Here is an 18298-nt window from a genome sequence, read left to right as displayed (position 1 = left end):
TAAATGTATTGTATGAAATTGTGCTAAATATAACGATAATAATAATTTGGCGATAGTCCTAATAATTGTGAACGTTCTAATACCTATTACATAACAAATTTAATACATTATTATATAACTATACTATTATGTAACAAATATTAATATCAATAAAACAAAATTCTAGTATTAACGACATGTATGTTCTATATGCTCTGAATTGTGTTTTGATTTCATTACGGTCTTACAATTAACTAAATTAACAGTTTCAGTAATTTTTTGTATTTGCTTATACTTCGCTATCAGGAAAAGATAAAATAAAATAACATTTTTTTAAACCAAATTAATTTCGATGCTACGTACAAATAGAATAACTGCTTTGAGGACGCTGATGTATTGCTTAATACTATTATATTTAATAATAGAGTAAAAGTAGTACGCCTTGTCCAATAATATAAATATCATGCTTTTTTTGGCTGCAGTACAATCTGAGCAATTATTAAATTGAACGTTCAGAAAACTCAACTGTAATTCTTTCTGAATAAGGAAGTGGCTTTATTTAAATCTGCAAGCAAATGAATTACGTACACTAATTTTATGCTGAAACGTATATATTGATTTTTCCGTTTAAGTCTTCCTGACTTGGAAGAACGAAGTTATAGTTATAAAAGCATAAAGTTAGCAAGTAACAAGAAATCTCGGCGTAACTTTTTAAGATATATTGTATATACCTAATGGAAAAGAATATATAACAATAATTAATATGGTTGACCTGGAAATGTCTAATTATTATAAGAATATAATTTCAAAATTAATTAATTTTGTAAAATTATGTAGGCTTATGATTTATGACGCGACAATCGCCATTGAAAAACAGTGAAATATTTCAATTTCTTCAAACTTTTATCGATATTTACAGCTTTTCTGCTTGATAATTAATCCTACCTATGGAAAATAACAAAAAGGAATATTCTCGCTTTATAAAAAGTCTCATTAAATTACTACCCATGTCGATGAATTACCCTAGGGAATGATAGTTTTTAAGGCGATTTCATTCGAGATAAAAACGTCTAACATCGAAGACGATGTCATCTATCCAAGAATTATATCTAATAGATAATGATAGATTATTAATATAAAAATTAACGTAGTATATAAAATATTACTGATAATACTACTGAGTATAACGATACAGTGAAACAGCGCATACTACTATAATAAACAATATTATCTAGGCAAAAAGTAATTGATAATTTTATTGTCGATTATATCTATCATATATATTATAGACAATGATGTAAACGCTGGAAAAGGGAAACCAATTGATATCGCGTATATACAACTGTGCGAAGATCGTCGCTGCTTCTTGTGTGAAAAAATATTCTTATCTGATTTTGAGTAATCGAGAAAGTTTATAAAGTGGATAGACCGTAGCAGCTAGTATCAGAAGTTTAACGTGTCCCAGAATTACACCAATGTTTTAATTGTGTCCAGTCTCTGCAACCCTTAACAAGTTATATATTGTTTTATTTACGATATTTTGTAGCAGGTGAGTAATTATTTCTTACATTAACATTTTGGAGTGATCGTGCGTCTCTTCGTATACTTCCAATAACGTTTCGTATACTTCCAATAGCGTTTCGTATACTTCCAATAGCGTTTCGTATACTTCCAGTAGTATTTTCGTTTCATTACGTTCTGTAATGTTTAATATTGAATTGCACTGCCGGACAGATGTGAAACTTGTGCAGCGTTCCACCTTCTTCTTCCTCTTCTACAAACGGTGCGCTTCGGTTGTAATGTAAATGTGAATAGTCTTCTATAGAACTCTAGATGACACTTGACCCCTCTACTTATCCTGGAATTCAGTGCTTTTGATTGCACGCGAAAAATACGCGTCCCGCCTGGTTAGATCGGCATCGTACAAGTATTATGACACAATTCGTACTTAGTTTAATTGTCTTCCGCTATGATCGGCCACGCTCAATCACCCGTTAATCGAATTGCTCTTTCTGAAATATTTATTGAATACTTACTCCGATGGTACCGAACGATAAATCTTGTCTCCGAAGAAGAGACGTAAATTGAAATACGGCTATGTTCTGGACGTGATAATGAGAAAGATGATAATTCCATGATCTTCAATGGTATAACAGATTGTACTAAACATACTTGCAAATCCCCGAAAATTACTTGATAACACGGAAGGTACAGTCATCGTACATAACGTGAGATACAGAAAAAAAGAAATGTCTTGTATATTTCCTCTGGAATCGTTGCGTGTTTAAAAAATTATAATCTTCGAGAAATCAAAAGTCTAAAAATTATGATTCTCCTAGTGTCAAATAGAATTTTATAATTTAAAACATAAATAATACCTAAATTTAAAAAAGTACAATTGCATTATATCTATCGGGTGAACGGACAAAATAAAACGAAGACAAAAGAAATGTGAAAAAAGAAAAAGTAAAATAAAAGATTTATACATTTTGGTCTAATAAATTGACGTGCAAGTTTAATTCAAACATTCAATAGTTCAACATGCATTACATGAGGTCAAAAATAATAAAATAATATAAAACCATGTCCATATATACATGCATTATACGATACGTTAACATTAGTGTGCGCAAAAATCTATTAAGTGTTGAAGATATAAACGTATATATTCCTGTTCGATATTCGCGGATAATTTGTGAAACATTTTTTTCCATTTTCATCCAACGTATCTCTAGTGATTGTAACTGTGCAAACATGTAAAACAGTGCATTTTATTTACAACATTTAATTCTTAACAACTATTACGGAGATTCGTTATTTAGGGTCAATTATATACGAGATTCATGTTTTTCGAGCACGTTCAATCGTTTCGTCCTTCAAGAAGCGTAAATCTGATATATCTTCGAAAATACCCAGTCCAAGGTTTTGCTCCATGCCTCGGCCACTTCCGGTGTGTATTGTTTCCCTAGCGCTTGAGAAAGCACTTTCAACACTACTCCTTTCAAATTCTAAAAATCGAAATCGAACATACGATAAATCGTCTTTATCGTTCGTTGATTTTTTTCAACAAATTTTTATAAATCAGATTTATAAAATTTTAATAAGCGATAAATAACAGTTTATCGTTTGCCACGTACAATTATAGTTCTGAGAATTGTATAGCGGAGTTTTCTATCGGGAGAAACGTTCATCATTAGCACGTTGACCGCCAGGCGAATTTTATACAGTATCTCGCTATGTGAACCGCAATAGTTTAAAATATACTACTTTGTAACATTCAGTTTTCGTAAAATACGATATTGTATCTACGCGTCTGTTCCCTTACAATCTTATCTAAGTAGTGCACGTTATTGAACATTTTTTAATTTCCGTGAAATTTATCTTATTTTAATCATTGTAAAAAATTTATTAACGTGATTCACCGACGATTACCGTGGCAGTGAACGTGTTAAGAAAGGATGTTCCGTCTATCTTAATGAAAGTTTTCGATCGTAATAAAAATCAATAAGTAGTTCTTTTCGCCCCTAAACGACACGAGCAGAACTGCGTTGGATTTTTTACTGTTATTTTCGTACTCGTACCTCAAATTCTTCTTTCGTTTGGCCACGTTTTTTATGCCTCTCGCCCAAGCTGATTAGGCTCGCCTCCATTAATCCTGGGTCGTGCAAGGAATCGATAACACTATTTAAGGCCGTAATTACGCTGACACAATGAGCTTGAAACCGTTTATTAGCCGGCAATTCGTCGAACGGAACGTCCGCGAAAGCGCTAAAGTATCGTTGATATTCTGGATATGTTTTAAAGAATCTGAAAAGAATTAGCGAAAAGTCGAGCTTCGTCATCGTCAAGATGTTCAAATCGACGTTAGATTTTATAAGCACTATATGCAAATCACATACGAAACATATGATAGATTTATCATATCCATTTTTATCGGTTTCCCGACCTTTATGTCGCTTGATGGCTAAAAAGAAGCATTACGATATGGAATAATTGAGAAGGAGAATAATCTAATAGAATCGAAAATATAAACCCGAAAATAAGCGATAAATCGATATTTTGTAAGCAACCGAATGATATTAATTTAATTGTTGCGTTAATTTAACATTAATCTGTATAACTAAAGTTATTAATATCTTTTTTATGTTCCGGAGATTGGTAAAAACAAGTGCAACGACATTCTTGATATGAAATTGATCGCTAACATATTGAATATTATATAAGACGCGGCAGATGTGAATTATTACGTTTCTCGCCTATTGCATTCGTAATTTTAAAGAAATGTCTGTCGAACTTATCTGCTGCTTGAAGAAACAATTTATCGCTATTTATGTCAGAGGATTAACATATTATCCTAATAGCGTGTTATTAACGCCGGTTTTTGTTTGCATTTATTAAAATAAGTGTTACAAATTGCAAAAAGTTTTATAAGAAAAACAGGAATTAAAGAGATGAAATAAAACTAAAATAAATGCGTAGCATTGGGATTCCTTAAGATAAGCCAGATCAAACAAGCTGAAAGTTAAAATCGCTTAACTCGAACAAAGAATAGAGTTATACAAATATTTTATATCGAAATTAAGACGAGAAAAAGGAAGAAATGACGTAATGCGAAGATTTTTGATAGTTTATCTCTTGACGAAGATTATCGATAATTAAAAAAAAAAAAAAAAAGCAAAAAGAAGAAAAATATGAACGCAACAGGCTTACAGATAACCATAAACTATAGTCAACACGCTATTTATTCAGCTATCTTTTTATCGATTCAGTAATTTTCCGAAATGTATCTTCTTCGCTTTTTCGCAACAGTTGACTAAAAGATATATATCACTTACGTGGTCATCACGGCAATCCCGGAAGCCACCTCGTCCTTTCTGATAACGGCCCACGTGTTCTGCACTAATTTCTTCTGTTTCTCCGTCAACCCTGTAGCTTCATCGATTCTGTTATCGTCCGATGACGAGATTCCAAAAAAACGAAGGAACGTTCCCATGTTCGGTGGCCGGATATCGTCGAAAAAGAACGAAACCCTTCGCAGAAAGAGGATAATGATTTTCGTTTCCCGAATCGAAAGGAACCACTGGTATAAGTGGTGAGATGGTACGCGGTTCCACGATATGACATTTCGTTTAAGGAGCGATGAATGAAAAATGAAAATAAGAACGTGACAGAGGGTCTGAATGCACGTTGAATAAATCGATTCGATGTCTAGATCACGTCATAATCGCCGGTTATCAGCGTGCAAGCGGTGCACAATTACCGTAATTCTGTATGATATGTCACGTGCCACGTACTGTCGTTTCAATTCGCTCAATCGCTGACACGGTTGGACGACGACTACTCGTTCTTCGAGTCCGACTGACGGCACTGCCTATGTATCTAATGCTATTTTAAATCCACCCCCTCCGCTTGATCGTCGCTATGTACTACTAATACCACGCGGTTAAATGATTAAAGAATTAAACCTCTTTACACGATCTGCAACCAACTGGTTAAGTCGGTTAACCGATTCGACTAGTTAACGCTTATGGTCACTGAACTCCTCGCTCGTTCACCGAACACCAATAACGTTCGATCGTTCGATCCTTGCTGCAAGTGGCTCGGTGACGACAACCGCGACGAATGCTCCTACTTCGTTAGCCCCTAAATTGATTTACGATCGTGCCACCGGCATCCGGTTAATTAATTCATATCGAGTTATCTCGATATGGTAAACTCGTTACTTTTAATCGATTAACCTTGCGCTACACGTTGCCGCAATGCATCGACGATACATGCGCCAGTTGTTCCGCTAGATAAATGTTCTTTGTACACGCTTCCTTTTTGCTTTTTATATCCTTTTTGCCTTTGATATCTCTACCCTGCTTTTAATGCATCCCTTTCATCGATATTCGTTTTTCTTTTTTATTATCTAGGAAAAGTTATCTGACCTAAGTAAAATACCCTTTATAACTCTATATAGGTTCTGCTTTTTCGGTTGCGAATAAAAACGTGAATTAGCACGAAAATTCACTACTTATTACGAATATCTTAAGGGTACGGCAGAAGAAATAAATAAAAAGAATTAAGAAATTAAAAGTCGAGGAACAGAATACACATACACACTTAAACCAGAAAGCTTGTTACAAGAGATCAGAAAAATGATAAACATGACAATTACAAGCATAAGAAATTATCACAGAAACTTTCCAAACGACTTGAAATACCTACACCAAGATAACGTACTTTAAAATTCATTAGGAATATTATTCTGTGATACAGACGCGATTTATTGCCAGTCTAAAAACGAGCCAATGATATATATAACATAGCACAACATAACATAATATAACATAATATAAAACAAAAAGAAAAACATGAAGATGAGCCGGAAAGTTAGTGACCCAGGTTCCTGCGGCATGATTCATTTAACTTGGAACCTGCGCCCGCAAGAACAGGTAAGAATGGCAACAATGTAACATGTACTCTCACCACCAAATCACGTGTCGATACATCTGCCATCTATGAGCTGTCGCTAGAAATATAGAGTTATAAACATAGTTGTATTCAAATTAATTTCTAAACTAAAATCTTTAACCGTTTTAAAACTAGTTTCTCTAAATATGAATTCTCTGGGGTGTTTTGTCGTACGCTTTCCTTTGTTGAAAGGACTTACTTACTTTCCTTGCTTCTATTCGTAGCAGAACGGTCCAAAGTCAGATAACAACGGCTAACTTGTCGAATGTCAGTGTTACCTTTAAATTGCAACGCATAGGAGAAAATATTTAATATGTTAACAATGAAAAATACTGAAAGAAGTAGAAAGATCAAAAGTTACGGTGTGGGGACGTTTGCTTACACGAAAGCTTCGCCAGCACGCAGGGAGATGAATGCTCGCTTCTCTTTATGATACAGAGTATAGAGAAAGGCGATCGTCTTCTACACCACTTGTGACGTCAAATTTAAAGTTATGTGGCGACAACTAAACCACTTTGTGTTCCTGCCTATCATCACATGTACATGTTACACCGTTGCCGTTCTCATCTGTTCTCACGTGTGCGGTTTCCAATTTAGGTGGATGATCCTGTATAATCCTGATCATAATTTTTCCCATTGACGTCACTCTACGAACTATATTAGACAAACCTAATCGTTTAAAGCTCTCATAGGATTTCCATATAGGATGCAGAGAGTTATACATTTCGACAAATGTCGGAAAATCAAGAGGCTAAAAAATCATCGTTTCGTTTAAACCTTTGACGCATGTCTAGTACAAACAAGAAATTAAGGATTCTCAAAACGACATGATAAATCTTGGCTACGTTGTTTCTCCTATTATGATGGAACGTGCTGTGATTGATAAACATCTTCCTCGTGACAAATACGGATTGATGTGCACCTGTCAGGTGGCAAAATTGCGACATCATTTTAATTGTTTCGCATGAGATTCACGTATAGTAAGAAAAAGATACAAGCTAGACGTGCCACATAATCATTTCGAAATATGTTGCCTTTCATGCAAGGGAAAATCGTCAATTCGGTCGATTTGTACTGTTTTATATTGCTAGCGATTGAATCGAATTTCAAGTTGCATAAAATAATGAAAAGTGTTGTTTTGCAGAAAAAGGAAACAAAGTCAGAAACGACGAGCATGACGGATATAGAAGTCGATTTAGAAAAAGTAGACGATGGTGCCGAGAAGAAAGTCAAACCCGCCAAGAGTAGAATTTATTTACAATTAATATCAAGCATTGTAGGTAAATATCGTCTATTACAACGTATAAGACGAGTGGAAAAATTTTGTCGATTTTAAGCAATAAATGATTCGGCAAATCTCTCTCCACTTTAATGTTACCAATTATCATCGTTCATCGATAGAATTCAATAAAGGATCAATAAAAATATCGACAGAATTTTTGTGCTTGTATGATAGTTTATTAACATAATAATAGTGAATATAGGTATACATTTAGCTATACAATCGTAATATTGTCATTAATTTCATATTATTCAGCAATCAGAGACGATGAAACTATGCAGCTTGCGGAAGATTTTCGAATCTTGGATCTTAAAGTTGTGCCAATTTTCTGTTGTATATGTGCACATTATGAATATATTTTGCATATGAAGCAATTTCCATGAAAAAGTAGTGTCTGATGATTCTAATCACGCCAAAAGAAACACTATTTATCACATCATGTCATGAAAAACCTGTCGAACTTTGCTTCTTAATAATAGTCATTATCATTATCATTATACACTACAATATATCGCAAAATTTCTCAATAGCACAAATGAATGAGATAATAGTTAAGAATTAACTATTGATAGAATAACGATCTCGTTAAATTCTTCAAAACTTCGACCTCCTTTATTTCTAATTCATTTAAATATATCCGTACAGTCCATGAAGGTCTTGATGAAAATTAGCGTAAAATTATAGTATACTTTGAAATGCAAATGGACATAATTTTTTGCATAATCGAGAGGTTTACAGGAAAAATGGTACGAGTGATAAAATGTTCAATTTGGCAAAATTGTGTATTAAAACACGCTAGTTGTCATAAGGGCTTGGAAGCTTATAATAAAAAAAGAGGCATAAAATCCTTTGAATAAATACGGTTGTTATGTATTATTTTCTGCTTGTTATCTTCCTTTTGGAAAAAGAAAGCAATGCACTTATGCCATTTTTCCACTGAGCCTCTCAATTAGTGTAATCTGACTGTAATCGAGAAATATAATATATATCTTTTGTTTTTCTTTTCTTTAAGTTAACTTAACACTACTGGCTTCTGGAATATGTTTCACTTGGTCAGCAATTGCTATAGAACAATATGAAGACCTAAAAAATGTCGACAATGCAGGCTGGGTAGTTGCTGCGGTGAATATTGGTGCCGTCTTCGGACCTATTCTATCTGCATTACTGCTAAATCGCATCGGCAGGAAATGGCTCATCTATGCAACGAGCGTCCCATTTATCGCCTGTTGGATACTCACGTATTTTGAAAAATCCTGGGTGTATCTTTTCATGGCAAGATTCTGCGCTGGTATATCGATCGGTATCTTATACGCCGCAGTCCCACTGTATATCGGAGAACTGGTAGAGACAAAAATTAGAGGAGTGTGCAGCTCGATGATGCCTGTGATGCTTCATTTGGGATATATTTTCGTATACGGAGTTGGTCCGCGAGTGGATAAAGAGGTAATTATTTCAGATTTTCGACTAAAAGGTTATGAAATCATTATGGAATCAAAACAAATTGTTAAAATAATAATCACGCGAAAATATGACTTTATCTATATGTCTATCTATATGACTTAAGTAGATAAAATCTACGAGTACAGAAAATAACGAAAGAGAGAAATATAATGTTTGTAAATTTATATTCATGAACATTGATAAAAATGTTGAAAAGAATCAGTGATCAAATTCTAAACGATAAAAATCGATAGATATTACGTATTTCAACTTAAGAGTAATCACAAACCAGACAATATATATATATATATATCGTATTTTACACTTGTTTCAGACGTTCGCATTGATGAATATAATACCAACAGCTGTATTTCTATTAACTGCTATATGGTTACCGGAATCGCCTTATTATTACTTAATGAAAAATAAGGAAAAATATGCCGCGCTAGCCATGACATGGCTAAGGCGTAAGAATGACAATAATGACGAGATAGAGGAGATGAAGAAATCGGTAGAAGTGGAAAGACAGGGTGGCTACAAGGAATTATTCACGGTGAAGGCACACAGAAAAGCGCTTTTGCTCGTGTTATTATTACTTGCTGGTCAACAATTTTCCGGATATATGGGCGTTTTATCCTATGCCAGCACTTTGGTTCAAAGTTTCCATACAAATTTCGATGATAATTTCATTCTTCTGATAATAAGTGCGATATCTATGATTACATCCTTAATATCTTCGTGTATAGTCGACAAACTCGGTAGGAAACCCGTTTTCCTAATATCGTCGTACGGTAGTTCGCTATGTCTTATCGTCATTGGAGTGTATTTCTTGCTTGAGAAATTAGATATGGACGTTCGTAGCCTCTCTTTGATACCATTAATCGCGCTCATACTTTATGTTATTAGCGTCGCATTTGGTCTAACCTCGATTCCAGCGATCGTCACCTCGGAGATTTTCTCAATAGACATGAAAAGTTGGGCAACCATGGTCACTAATATTTACGGATCAGTACTCGGCATAATCGTAGGCAAAGGTTACCAACTCATATCAGATCATGTTGGAAATCACGTAATATTTCTCGCCTTTGCTAGTATCGAACTTATAATTGCTATCACTGCTTCCGTCGTCATGCCGGAAACATCACAAAAGACTTTCAGTCAGATTCAGGAAATTTTAAATAAAAGCACAGCTAAACATTCGAATAAGACGGAAGGCGGAGAAGAGGAAACGAAATAAAAAAACCTATGCATTCTATTTATTTAAACTTCTTCTGTGATTTTCATTGCATCATTGGAACCCTATTTCAAACTGTTCAATTACCACGGGAAAGTGTGAGCGTCTCATATACGTTTATATATGCAAATTCTTCAAACCTCTGGGAATGTTAATACGAAATAAATGAGTAGAATATTAAGAAAAAAGAATAAAAAACATTTTATTATATGCCAATGCTAAATTTCAAACACTGAAATGAGTAAGATAGTGACGCATTCGTTTACGTTCTCTTGCCGTCTGGTTCACGATCTTTGCATTTGTATCTATAACGTAAGAATTTTATCTCGTGATTATATCAGTTGATAAAGAAATAAAAGGGAAAATATGAAAATCAAATATGAAAATCAGATATGAAAATAAAATATAAGAATATACGTATGTATATATAATATATATTTACTTTCCTGCAATTCCGCAGAAAATTGTTTTGGGTTCTGCGTAGTTGCTCCATTTAAATTTATCGGATCATTATTGCCATCACGGTCGCTTTCCACCTTAAGGAAGAAGATATTACCAATACTGTGTCTATTTTTAACATTAATGTGTTATACATGCAAAATAATAAACTATCATTTCTATAATAAAAGCAATACAAGCAAAGATTATTTGTCTACCTCCAGAATAAATTCCATTGGAGAAAATTTGGATTTAACGTTTTTTTCAGTTTCTTGTCTTTCTTTGTTTCGTTTCGATAGTAACAACGAGATTCTTGTCGACTGGCTGATGCGACTGCTTCTTCTTCCTTCCAATAGTATAATCAAAAGAAAAAGAAAAAGATTGGAAAAACATTTTTAATCCTCTTAAAACTAAAATTAAAAACTATTTACTTTACTGATTATATGTATATTCATAATTATGATTAATATTCATATATTACATACGTAACAATATGTGTAACAGTACTCTTAAATCTTAAGTAGTAGAAATAGTACAGCGGAAAATTGCATAGCTTGGAATATTGCGTTACTTTGTCTTGGTTGATCCAACAACGTGTTACTATCCGAACTTATGGCTATTTTTGGTGTTTTCGGTTTTATTTGTTTCTTATGATGAAAACCTTTTCTTTGAAAATTGCTTGCATTAGTATCGTCCGTCGAATTTGTCAACATATCTGCTTCCATCGATGCCCACATCGCTTTCCGATATTCCCAATATCGTTTTCCATATATCCAATATTTCAATGGAAAACCATATACAATCTGTGACTCTGGATCAGGTTTGCACAGATAACACTATTTAAAATTTATTCTTAATTTTATACAAGTTTAACATTCCATCACTCAACAGATTAATGAAATGAAGTTTTTTCTAAAACATATACTTTTCTTATTCCATTTCTCGTACGTAGTATTTGTGACATCCTTTCAACATAATTGTCCATAAGTTCTACCATTATCTCAATTACATTGTTAGAATATTTTGTCTGCGTCGCAATATACTCCTCGGTCATTAAGTACGGTAACTCGGTAATTAACGCTTCCATTAGATCTGACATAAAATTCTGTAAATGAAACGTAATTTACATTATATAATATTTCTTCACCTATTTTATATGCACAGAATATAACAAACTGCGAGATCTTTAAACGTTAATCCCATGTCCTTGTGAACCATTGCGATGTAACCAAGAAAATAATCTCTGCGAGACGGTTTATCGTAATAATTTATAAACAGGGCACATATGATGTCACATATAGTAATAAATTTTTTTTTAATTATAGCTTCTTGAACGAATTCCGGAATTGATTCATCTTCGAAATACTTTACGTATTGCGGGTGATTTTTAAAAAGCCTGTGAGTTAGTATATTTCATATTTTATCTATTCAATAAATTTGTATGTATTTGTATTTATAAAGATTACACTGAAACAGTTTATAACTACATAGTACAAATTGCAAATCCATAATGCGACGTATCCTTTTCCACGGCCAACCAAATTTCTTTTACTTTCTTGAAATCTTCGCATTCGACTTGAACACATAGTTGCGTATCGCAATCTTTAATCAGTTTTAAACCAGCAAACTTATAATTAAGGAAATTTCCCATTTCTTTGGAATTTTAAATGCACGAAGGTATGGGCATATTGTGACGCGTGTAATATTCGTACAAACTGAATATCGCGTTTAACACTGCTACGAATCTTGGGTATTTTTCAACAAATTGTATTCTCTTTACATAGAAAGATTCTCTAATGTTAAGAAAAATGTAAAAAGAGGTTGTCCTATGCGTGTTTCCTTATTATACTTTAATGCTAAAATTTCATTTTTGGAAGAAATTCATTTGAACAAACGAGAACACGATTCAATCGAAAATTTGTATGTCCTTCGCTGGTTTCATTTGATAATGAAGGTAAACTACAATCATTAAAAATTAATACAATAATTGCTTATAATAAATTACAACATTTAGCAATTTCTACATTGAATAATTTTATTTTAGTCACAATTTATTACATTAACATTGTATTTATAAGTATAGATGTGTAAAAATGCAATTTTAGGCAGCAACTTTCCCTAACGTATCTGCATATTGAAATTCTGTACTATTCTCATACTCGCACATGTCTAATGCAATTACACAACTTTCTCGTACAACTCTCTTACTATCGTTTAAATACTTATTTAAAATATCAAAACAATATGGAGTAGCAATAGAACCCAATGCTTCTGCACATTCGTGACGCACCATTTCATTTTCTTCTGTGTCCTTTAAAGAAGCTTCTAGATGTGGGACAGCAATCTCTTTCTGAAGTTGTCCAAGAACAAAAGCTATCTCATGTTTGAACAAAGCGCTACCTGCTTTTAAACCTAAAATTATAAAAACAATAAATTATAAAAATATAGTTGAAAAAGGAGAAAAGGATCATTATTATTTTATTTACCTTCGCTAAGAGCAAGAATACTGTCTGGAGTACATATATTTCTCAAAGAGAACATGGCTCTGTATCTTTCAAACAAAGAAACATTTTCATTTAAAAGAATCTCTTTTAACTTCTTAACATCAGCAATATCTGCTGGTGGTGCTGGGTCCACGGACATATAAGGACTTTTTTGCAAATTTGTTGAATGGCTATTTAATTTTAACCATTGCAATCTGCATAATGCTAATTCACATGTTTCTGCAACCTCTGATACACAATCTTTACTGTATTCTTCTAATATTGGTATTACAGTAGGATCTCCAATTGCACCTAAAGCTTCGCCTATTATAAAGAAATATGTTACTTATTATATGTAATATACAGAATTTGACATAGAATAAAAAATAAATATATAGTACCTGCTTCATGACGGACCATTGGTTCTTGTGTAACGTCTTTTAATATTCCTATAAGAATTGGTATAGCACGGGAATCTTGCATTTGACCAAGACAATATGCAAGTTCGTGCTTTAATAAAGCTGATTCATCATTAAAGCAATTATGAATTTCTTGAATAGCTTTAGCTCCACCGATATTTTTTAACGTAAATAAAGCACGAAATCTTTCTTTTAATGGTCGATTTTGGTCATTTAAGACACGACCAATTGCAGATATTTGATTCTCATTTACTTGCAACATATTTTCAGGTTCTTAATGAAATTAATTGAAAATATAAAATTTGCTAATGTTTTATAAAATTTATTGCATTATAATTACAATAGATGCCACTTTTTATAAGTTCTAAACTAAAAAGTATTATATGTACTAAACTGCTGTTATATAGAAACATTTGAGGTTAAGTATCAAATTGAATAATGTCACATGGTTAAAATTTCGCGGAAAAAATAAGAGGATATATGTATACACAGTGTACATCAATTAAATACTACATATACACATAAAATTATAATTCACGAATTATAACGCTATATTTAAAATATGGCACAGAGTAGAACAGAAAGAATCGGAACAATATTTACAAGGTAAAATTATTTTGCAAATGTTTATGAAATTTTAAGGAATATATTCTATATGAATTGTGCCATTAGATAAATTGTTTATTATCATATAGATTATTTTTGACGTCATATATTATACACACTACTATTTATGTACAAAATTAATGGTAATAAATAAAAGTATTTTCATTCTATTAAAAATGATAAATGCGATAAAAGGTTAAAATTCAGTTATCTTGAAGTTCTCAAGATAAACAATTTTCCTAAGGAAAACACTTATTTTAATCAATTACTATAGCTATACTAAAAAATAATTTTTTAGAATTTCAAGATAATTTTATTTTCCTAAATTATTTTTAGAGTAAAGTCACTGTTAAATGCAGATGTATTACGTCCTGATAATTTACCAATATGGTATGAGATATACAAAGCCTATCCTCCAAAATATGAACCAACTTTTAGTAGAAAAACATCAACAATAAATATGCAAAAAATATTTTATAAGGAAGATCTTATAAGAGCGTAAGTAAAATTTCAAATTATATGTAAATAGTTGTAAAATATATATTTATCATCATCATGTACTTCTAACATACATTTACATTTCAAATGTGTAATTTTGTAGAAAATTTCACAAAGATGTATCGCTACCTATTATAGATATGAAAAAAGATAAGATTACCGAAACTCAAATCTTTTTCACTATTTATGATTGTTTATTACAGGTAACATAAAATAGAAATTCTATTAAACATAATGCTATATAACATATTTAATTATATGACAATCAGATTACAAATTTATTCTACTTGTTATAGGGTGGTGTTAAAAAAGAAGAGGCGTATGAGAAAGCATTGAAGAGTTATAAAACAATTTTTGAGCCACACACACTACACAAAAATATTGAACATGATAAAGAACAACAAACATAAGAATTTGTATATATTGTATTTATAATAATATACTGAATAGAGAAAAATATAATATTAAATTAGATGCAACATGTATTTAATCTTCACTGTGCATACTATCCCGTTTTTGTTAATATTGTATATGTTGTTAATAAATATAAGGATTTTCCTTATCACTTTAAATGTATATATAATTTTGTAATATATCATTGCTACACAATAGTTTACACGCTACTATGCTACCTAAACATATCAAACTGTATAAAAAAATTTATAAACCCAGCCCTTGAGTCACTAGTAACCCATACAAGTGATTGATGTGGCGTTCAATTGAAATAAAAAAATGAATAATTTAATAAAAGTGCTAATCTGCTTGTTTATTATAAATATTAAGATATAATTAGTAATACAAGATAAATTAGGTGGTAAAAGTACGTATTTCATTATAGAAGGTATACCATCATAAAATTTTCTATGATAACATTTCGGAGGATATAATAAATATGTGTAAACGTACGTTCAGAAACTACCCTTATTGTTAGTATACTTTAAGCATTCTAATAGCAGCATAACCTTTCAAGCAGTTCAACTACGTTTCAAATTAAAGCGTGAAAATTTATATTATACAATAACTCTCTTATTGCAAATTCAACCTTTATTTAAAGAAAGAACCAAAAATCAATTTCAACTTTAAATTGTACAAAATTAGTACTATATGAATGTATTACTGTTGTAATTTTCCAAAAGAATTTTATCACACGCAAAATAGAATAAAACTTCAAGTTTCTAGATAAGTTTATAGATCAAAATGTCTACAAAAAAAGTTTTTTCGTTAGTCTTTATTAGAAAAACAGTAGAAATTTTATTGGGCTTCAAAAAACGAGGATTCGGAAAAGATAAATGGAACGGTTTTGGCGGTAAAGTGGAACCTGGAGAATCAATTTTTCAAGGAGCTGTGCGGTAAATAATTTTAAATAACAGACTGAAATTATCTCATGTAAATCGAAAAAAACGTTGTAAATTTAAATTTTCACTGTACTACTATACTATATATGAACTAAATAATATAAACTTTTAAAAAGAGAAATTATTGTTAGTAATAAGTTGAGAATATTATATTCAACAATATCTTATATTTCATAATAACTGATACATTAAATAACAACGAATTTTAACAAAGATTTTTATCACTTTGTTTAATTATATACAGGATGAGTCATGAAAATAATAATAATATAAATTTGACAAAGTTAAAGAAAAAATATTTATGAATATCAGAGATCTTTTTATTTAGAATATAGAAACAAAATTGTTATACTCAAGATTTTTTATTTATGGTTTCTAATAACGCCATATATCTAAAAAACGTTATATGGCATTACATTGTTTATTTAATCCTATTTAAATCTATTTCTGCACATAATACCTTTACAAGGTAATTCTAAAATATTTTTCATGAATCATCATGTATACACAGGTACAATTTTAAATAATTAAATAAATACAAAATATTACACTTAAATTAAAATTGTGATAGTAATTGGTAAAAATAATAGAAAAGATATTTAAGATAAGTTAAAAATAAAATGTATGCAATATAATATGATTATTGCATGTAATGTTTTAGAATATTGCTATCACACATAAACGAGATAAAAATTAAAGTGTATACTTCTTAAATTATCAGTGTATAATTTTATAGTGAATTAAAAGAAGAATGTGGTTTATCTGCACAAAAATTAAAAAAAGTTGGAATTTTAGAATTTGAATTTGAGGGAGATGAAGTTCTATTAGAAGTTCATGTTTTTGAAACATATGAGTATCGTGGAAAGATAATAGAATCTGAAGGTATTTAAATTTCAAACATTAATATTATAACTAAAATTAATATTACATTATTATCAAGTATTTATTCTTATTATTAATTATGTATATTTTTATGTGCAATATTAGTTATTATTCCATGTCTCTATATTTCTTTATTTTAATCATACTGCAATAATATCTATCTAATCATAATCATGAAATTGCATGTTTTTGTTTAAACTATGCAAACTATAAAAACAATTAGAAGGACAAAGAAACTAGAATATGTTTGAGCAAAATAAAAAGGTTTAAAAAGATATCTATTACACTTTTTTTGTAATATCTAACGTATACCTACTTAAAAATATAATAAATACACTGTAATTATATTTATATTCTTTTGTTCAGAAATGCGACCAAAATGGTATAATTTGAAAGATATTCCTTTCAAACAAATGTGGCCGGATGATGAATATTGGTTCCCTTATATGTTACGAGGGGAATTATTCAGAGGATATTTTTTGTACCGAGGTCAAGACCTAATTCTTAAGTATAACATTGAAACTATGGAAGAACTACCAGCATTAGATTGTATCTCATAATATTCACCTTTCATTCTTAACACACACCCTGCTATACATTATTAATAATGTTAATTATTATTAAAAAATTCACTTTCACATTTTTATAATTATAATAAAATTTGGCTTTATACTAATTTGATAATCTTTTTAGTAATAAAACCATCTTGTAATCATTACTTTTTATCACTCATTAATCTTAGATTATATCAAGAAAGATTTTTAAGCAGACATTATACAAATATGTTACATTGGTACTACATTAATTGTACCTGTTTGCTGATTTTCCATCAACTAAAAGCACATATGCTAAACAGTATCCGATATACAAATATTTTGTGATATTTCAGAGATCATTAAATAATTTCAAATATGTTGCGAGGCTAATAATCCCTTTTTCTACTTCTTTCTTTTTATTAAATGAATATATCATTATTTTAAAAATCTAAGTACTTATATAATAAGTTATAAAACTATACTGTGATACATCACATAAAGATAAAAATATCCTGCTTAAATTATGATTATTTTGTAAATGAAGATTTGCAGAGAATATATCAATCAAGCACCATTTAGCTTGGACATATTAAAAGATAAATATTTTTATCTTCAGCTCAAAAAATACAAGATGAGGCAAGATAGAAAGCTTAAAGTCTACAGACTAAAATATATCATGGACGTATAGAA

At 30.9% G+C, this 18298-nt stretch overlaps 6 protein-coding genes and 1 long non-coding RNA gene across 13 annotated transcripts; 4 read left to right on the top strand and 3 right to left on the bottom strand.

The window, feature by feature from the left end:
- The first annotated feature begins 188 nt into the window (after nucleotides 1-188).
- Nucleotides 189-11035, top strand: LOC126868301 (facilitated trehalose transporter Tret1-like). Of its 4 annotated transcripts, XM_050623634.1 has the most exons (5): nucleotides 189-1528; nucleotides 5942-6416; nucleotides 7580-7715; nucleotides 8730-9160; nucleotides 9492-11035. In XM_050623634.1, the coding sequence occupies exons 2-5, from the start codon at nucleotides 6336-6338 to the stop codon at nucleotides 10392-10394; spliced, it is 1551 nt and encodes a 516-aa protein (XP_050479591.1). In that variant the 5' UTR covers nucleotides 189-1528; nucleotides 5942-6335; the 3' UTR covers nucleotides 10395-11035. The 4 variants fall into 4 exon arrangements, with proteins under 4 accessions (XP_050479591.1, XP_050479609.1, XP_050479584.1 ...); XM_050623652.1 differs by lacking the exon at nucleotides 5942-6416 and having other exon boundaries at nucleotides 249-1528; XM_050623627.1 differs by lacking the exons at nucleotides 189-1528; nucleotides 5942-6416 and adding an exon at nucleotides 6827-7364.
- LOC126868366 (cytoglobin-2-like) lies at nucleotides 2467-6713 on the bottom strand. 3 transcript variants are annotated; one of them, XM_050623732.1, is made up of 4 exons: nucleotides 6639-6713; nucleotides 4815-5009; nucleotides 3561-3786; nucleotides 2467-2987 (listed from the first exon to the last, which is right to left on the bottom strand). In XM_050623732.1, the coding sequence occupies exons 2-4, from the start codon at nucleotides 4970-4972 to the stop codon at nucleotides 2856-2858; spliced, it is 516 nt and encodes a 171-aa protein (XP_050479689.1). In that variant the 5' UTR covers nucleotides 4973-5009; nucleotides 6639-6713; the 3' UTR covers nucleotides 2467-2855. The 3 variants fall into 3 exon arrangements, with proteins under 3 accessions (XP_050479689.1, XP_050479681.1, XP_050479671.1); XM_050623724.1 differs by lacking the exon at nucleotides 6639-6713 and adding an exon at nucleotides 5274-5439; XM_050623714.1 differs by lacking the exon at nucleotides 6639-6713 and adding an exon at nucleotides 5240-5407.
- LOC126868342 (uncharacterized) lies at nucleotides 10690-11969 on the bottom strand. 2 transcript variants are annotated; one of them, XM_050623683.1, is made up of 4 exons: nucleotides 11755-11969; nucleotides 11401-11665; nucleotides 11048-11175; nucleotides 10690-10927 (listed from the first exon to the last, which is right to left on the bottom strand). In XM_050623683.1, exons 1-4 carry the CDS (start codon nucleotides 11926-11928, stop codon nucleotides 10778-10780), a joined length of 717 nt encoding a protein of 238 aa, XP_050479640.1. In that variant the 5' UTR covers nucleotides 11929-11969; the 3' UTR covers nucleotides 10690-10777. The 2 variants fall into 2 exon arrangements, 1 of the variants encoding a protein (XP_050479640.1); XR_007690594.1 differs by having other exon boundaries at nucleotides 11048-11239; nucleotides 11315-11969.
- Nucleotides 11511-12748, top strand: LOC126868414 (uncharacterized). The gene is made up of 3 exons (XR_007690599.1): nucleotides 11511-11649; nucleotides 12155-12506; nucleotides 12614-12748. It is a non-coding gene; the product is annotated as an uncharacterized LOC126868414 (long non-coding RNA).
- Nucleotides 12749-12846: 98 nt separating this feature from the next.
- Nucleotides 12847-13993, bottom strand: LOC126868333 (deoxyhypusine hydroxylase). The gene is made up of 3 exons (XM_050623676.1): nucleotides 13714-13993; nucleotides 13316-13636; nucleotides 12847-13241 (listed from the first exon to the last, which is right to left on the bottom strand). The coding sequence occupies exons 1-3, from the start codon at nucleotides 13991-13993 to the stop codon at nucleotides 12931-12933; spliced, it is 912 nt and encodes a 303-aa protein (XP_050479633.1). The 3' UTR covers nucleotides 12847-12930.
- Nucleotides 13994-14189: 196 nt separating this feature from the next.
- LOC126868401 (28S ribosomal protein S23, mitochondrial) lies at nucleotides 14190-15309 on the top strand. The gene is made up of 4 exons (XM_050623763.1): nucleotides 14190-14337; nucleotides 14674-14835; nucleotides 14939-15038; nucleotides 15132-15309. Exons 1-4 carry the CDS (start codon nucleotides 14294-14296, stop codon nucleotides 15243-15245), a joined length of 420 nt encoding a protein of 139 aa, XP_050479720.1. The 5' UTR covers nucleotides 14190-14293; the 3' UTR covers nucleotides 15246-15309.
- Nucleotides 15310-15465: 156 nt separating this feature from the next.
- Nucleotides 15466-17636, top strand: LOC126868390 (oxidized purine nucleoside triphosphate hydrolase-like). Its single transcript, XM_050623753.1, has 3 exons — nucleotides 15466-16184; nucleotides 16927-17072; nucleotides 17439-17636. Exons 1-3 carry the CDS (start codon nucleotides 16033-16035, stop codon nucleotides 17630-17632), a joined length of 492 nt encoding a protein of 163 aa, XP_050479710.1. The 5' UTR covers nucleotides 15466-16032; the 3' UTR covers nucleotides 17633-17636.
- The last annotated feature ends 662 nt before the right edge of the window (nucleotides 17637-18298 follow it).

Source organism: Bombus huntii, chromosome 1, assembly GCF_024542735.1.
Source record: "Bombus huntii isolate Logan2020A chromosome 1, iyBomHunt1.1, whole genome shotgun sequence".
Classification (NCBI taxonomy): Eukaryota; Metazoa; Arthropoda; class Insecta; order Hymenoptera; family Apidae; genus Bombus; species Bombus huntii.
This window is presented reverse-complemented; position numbering and strand designations above follow the sequence as displayed.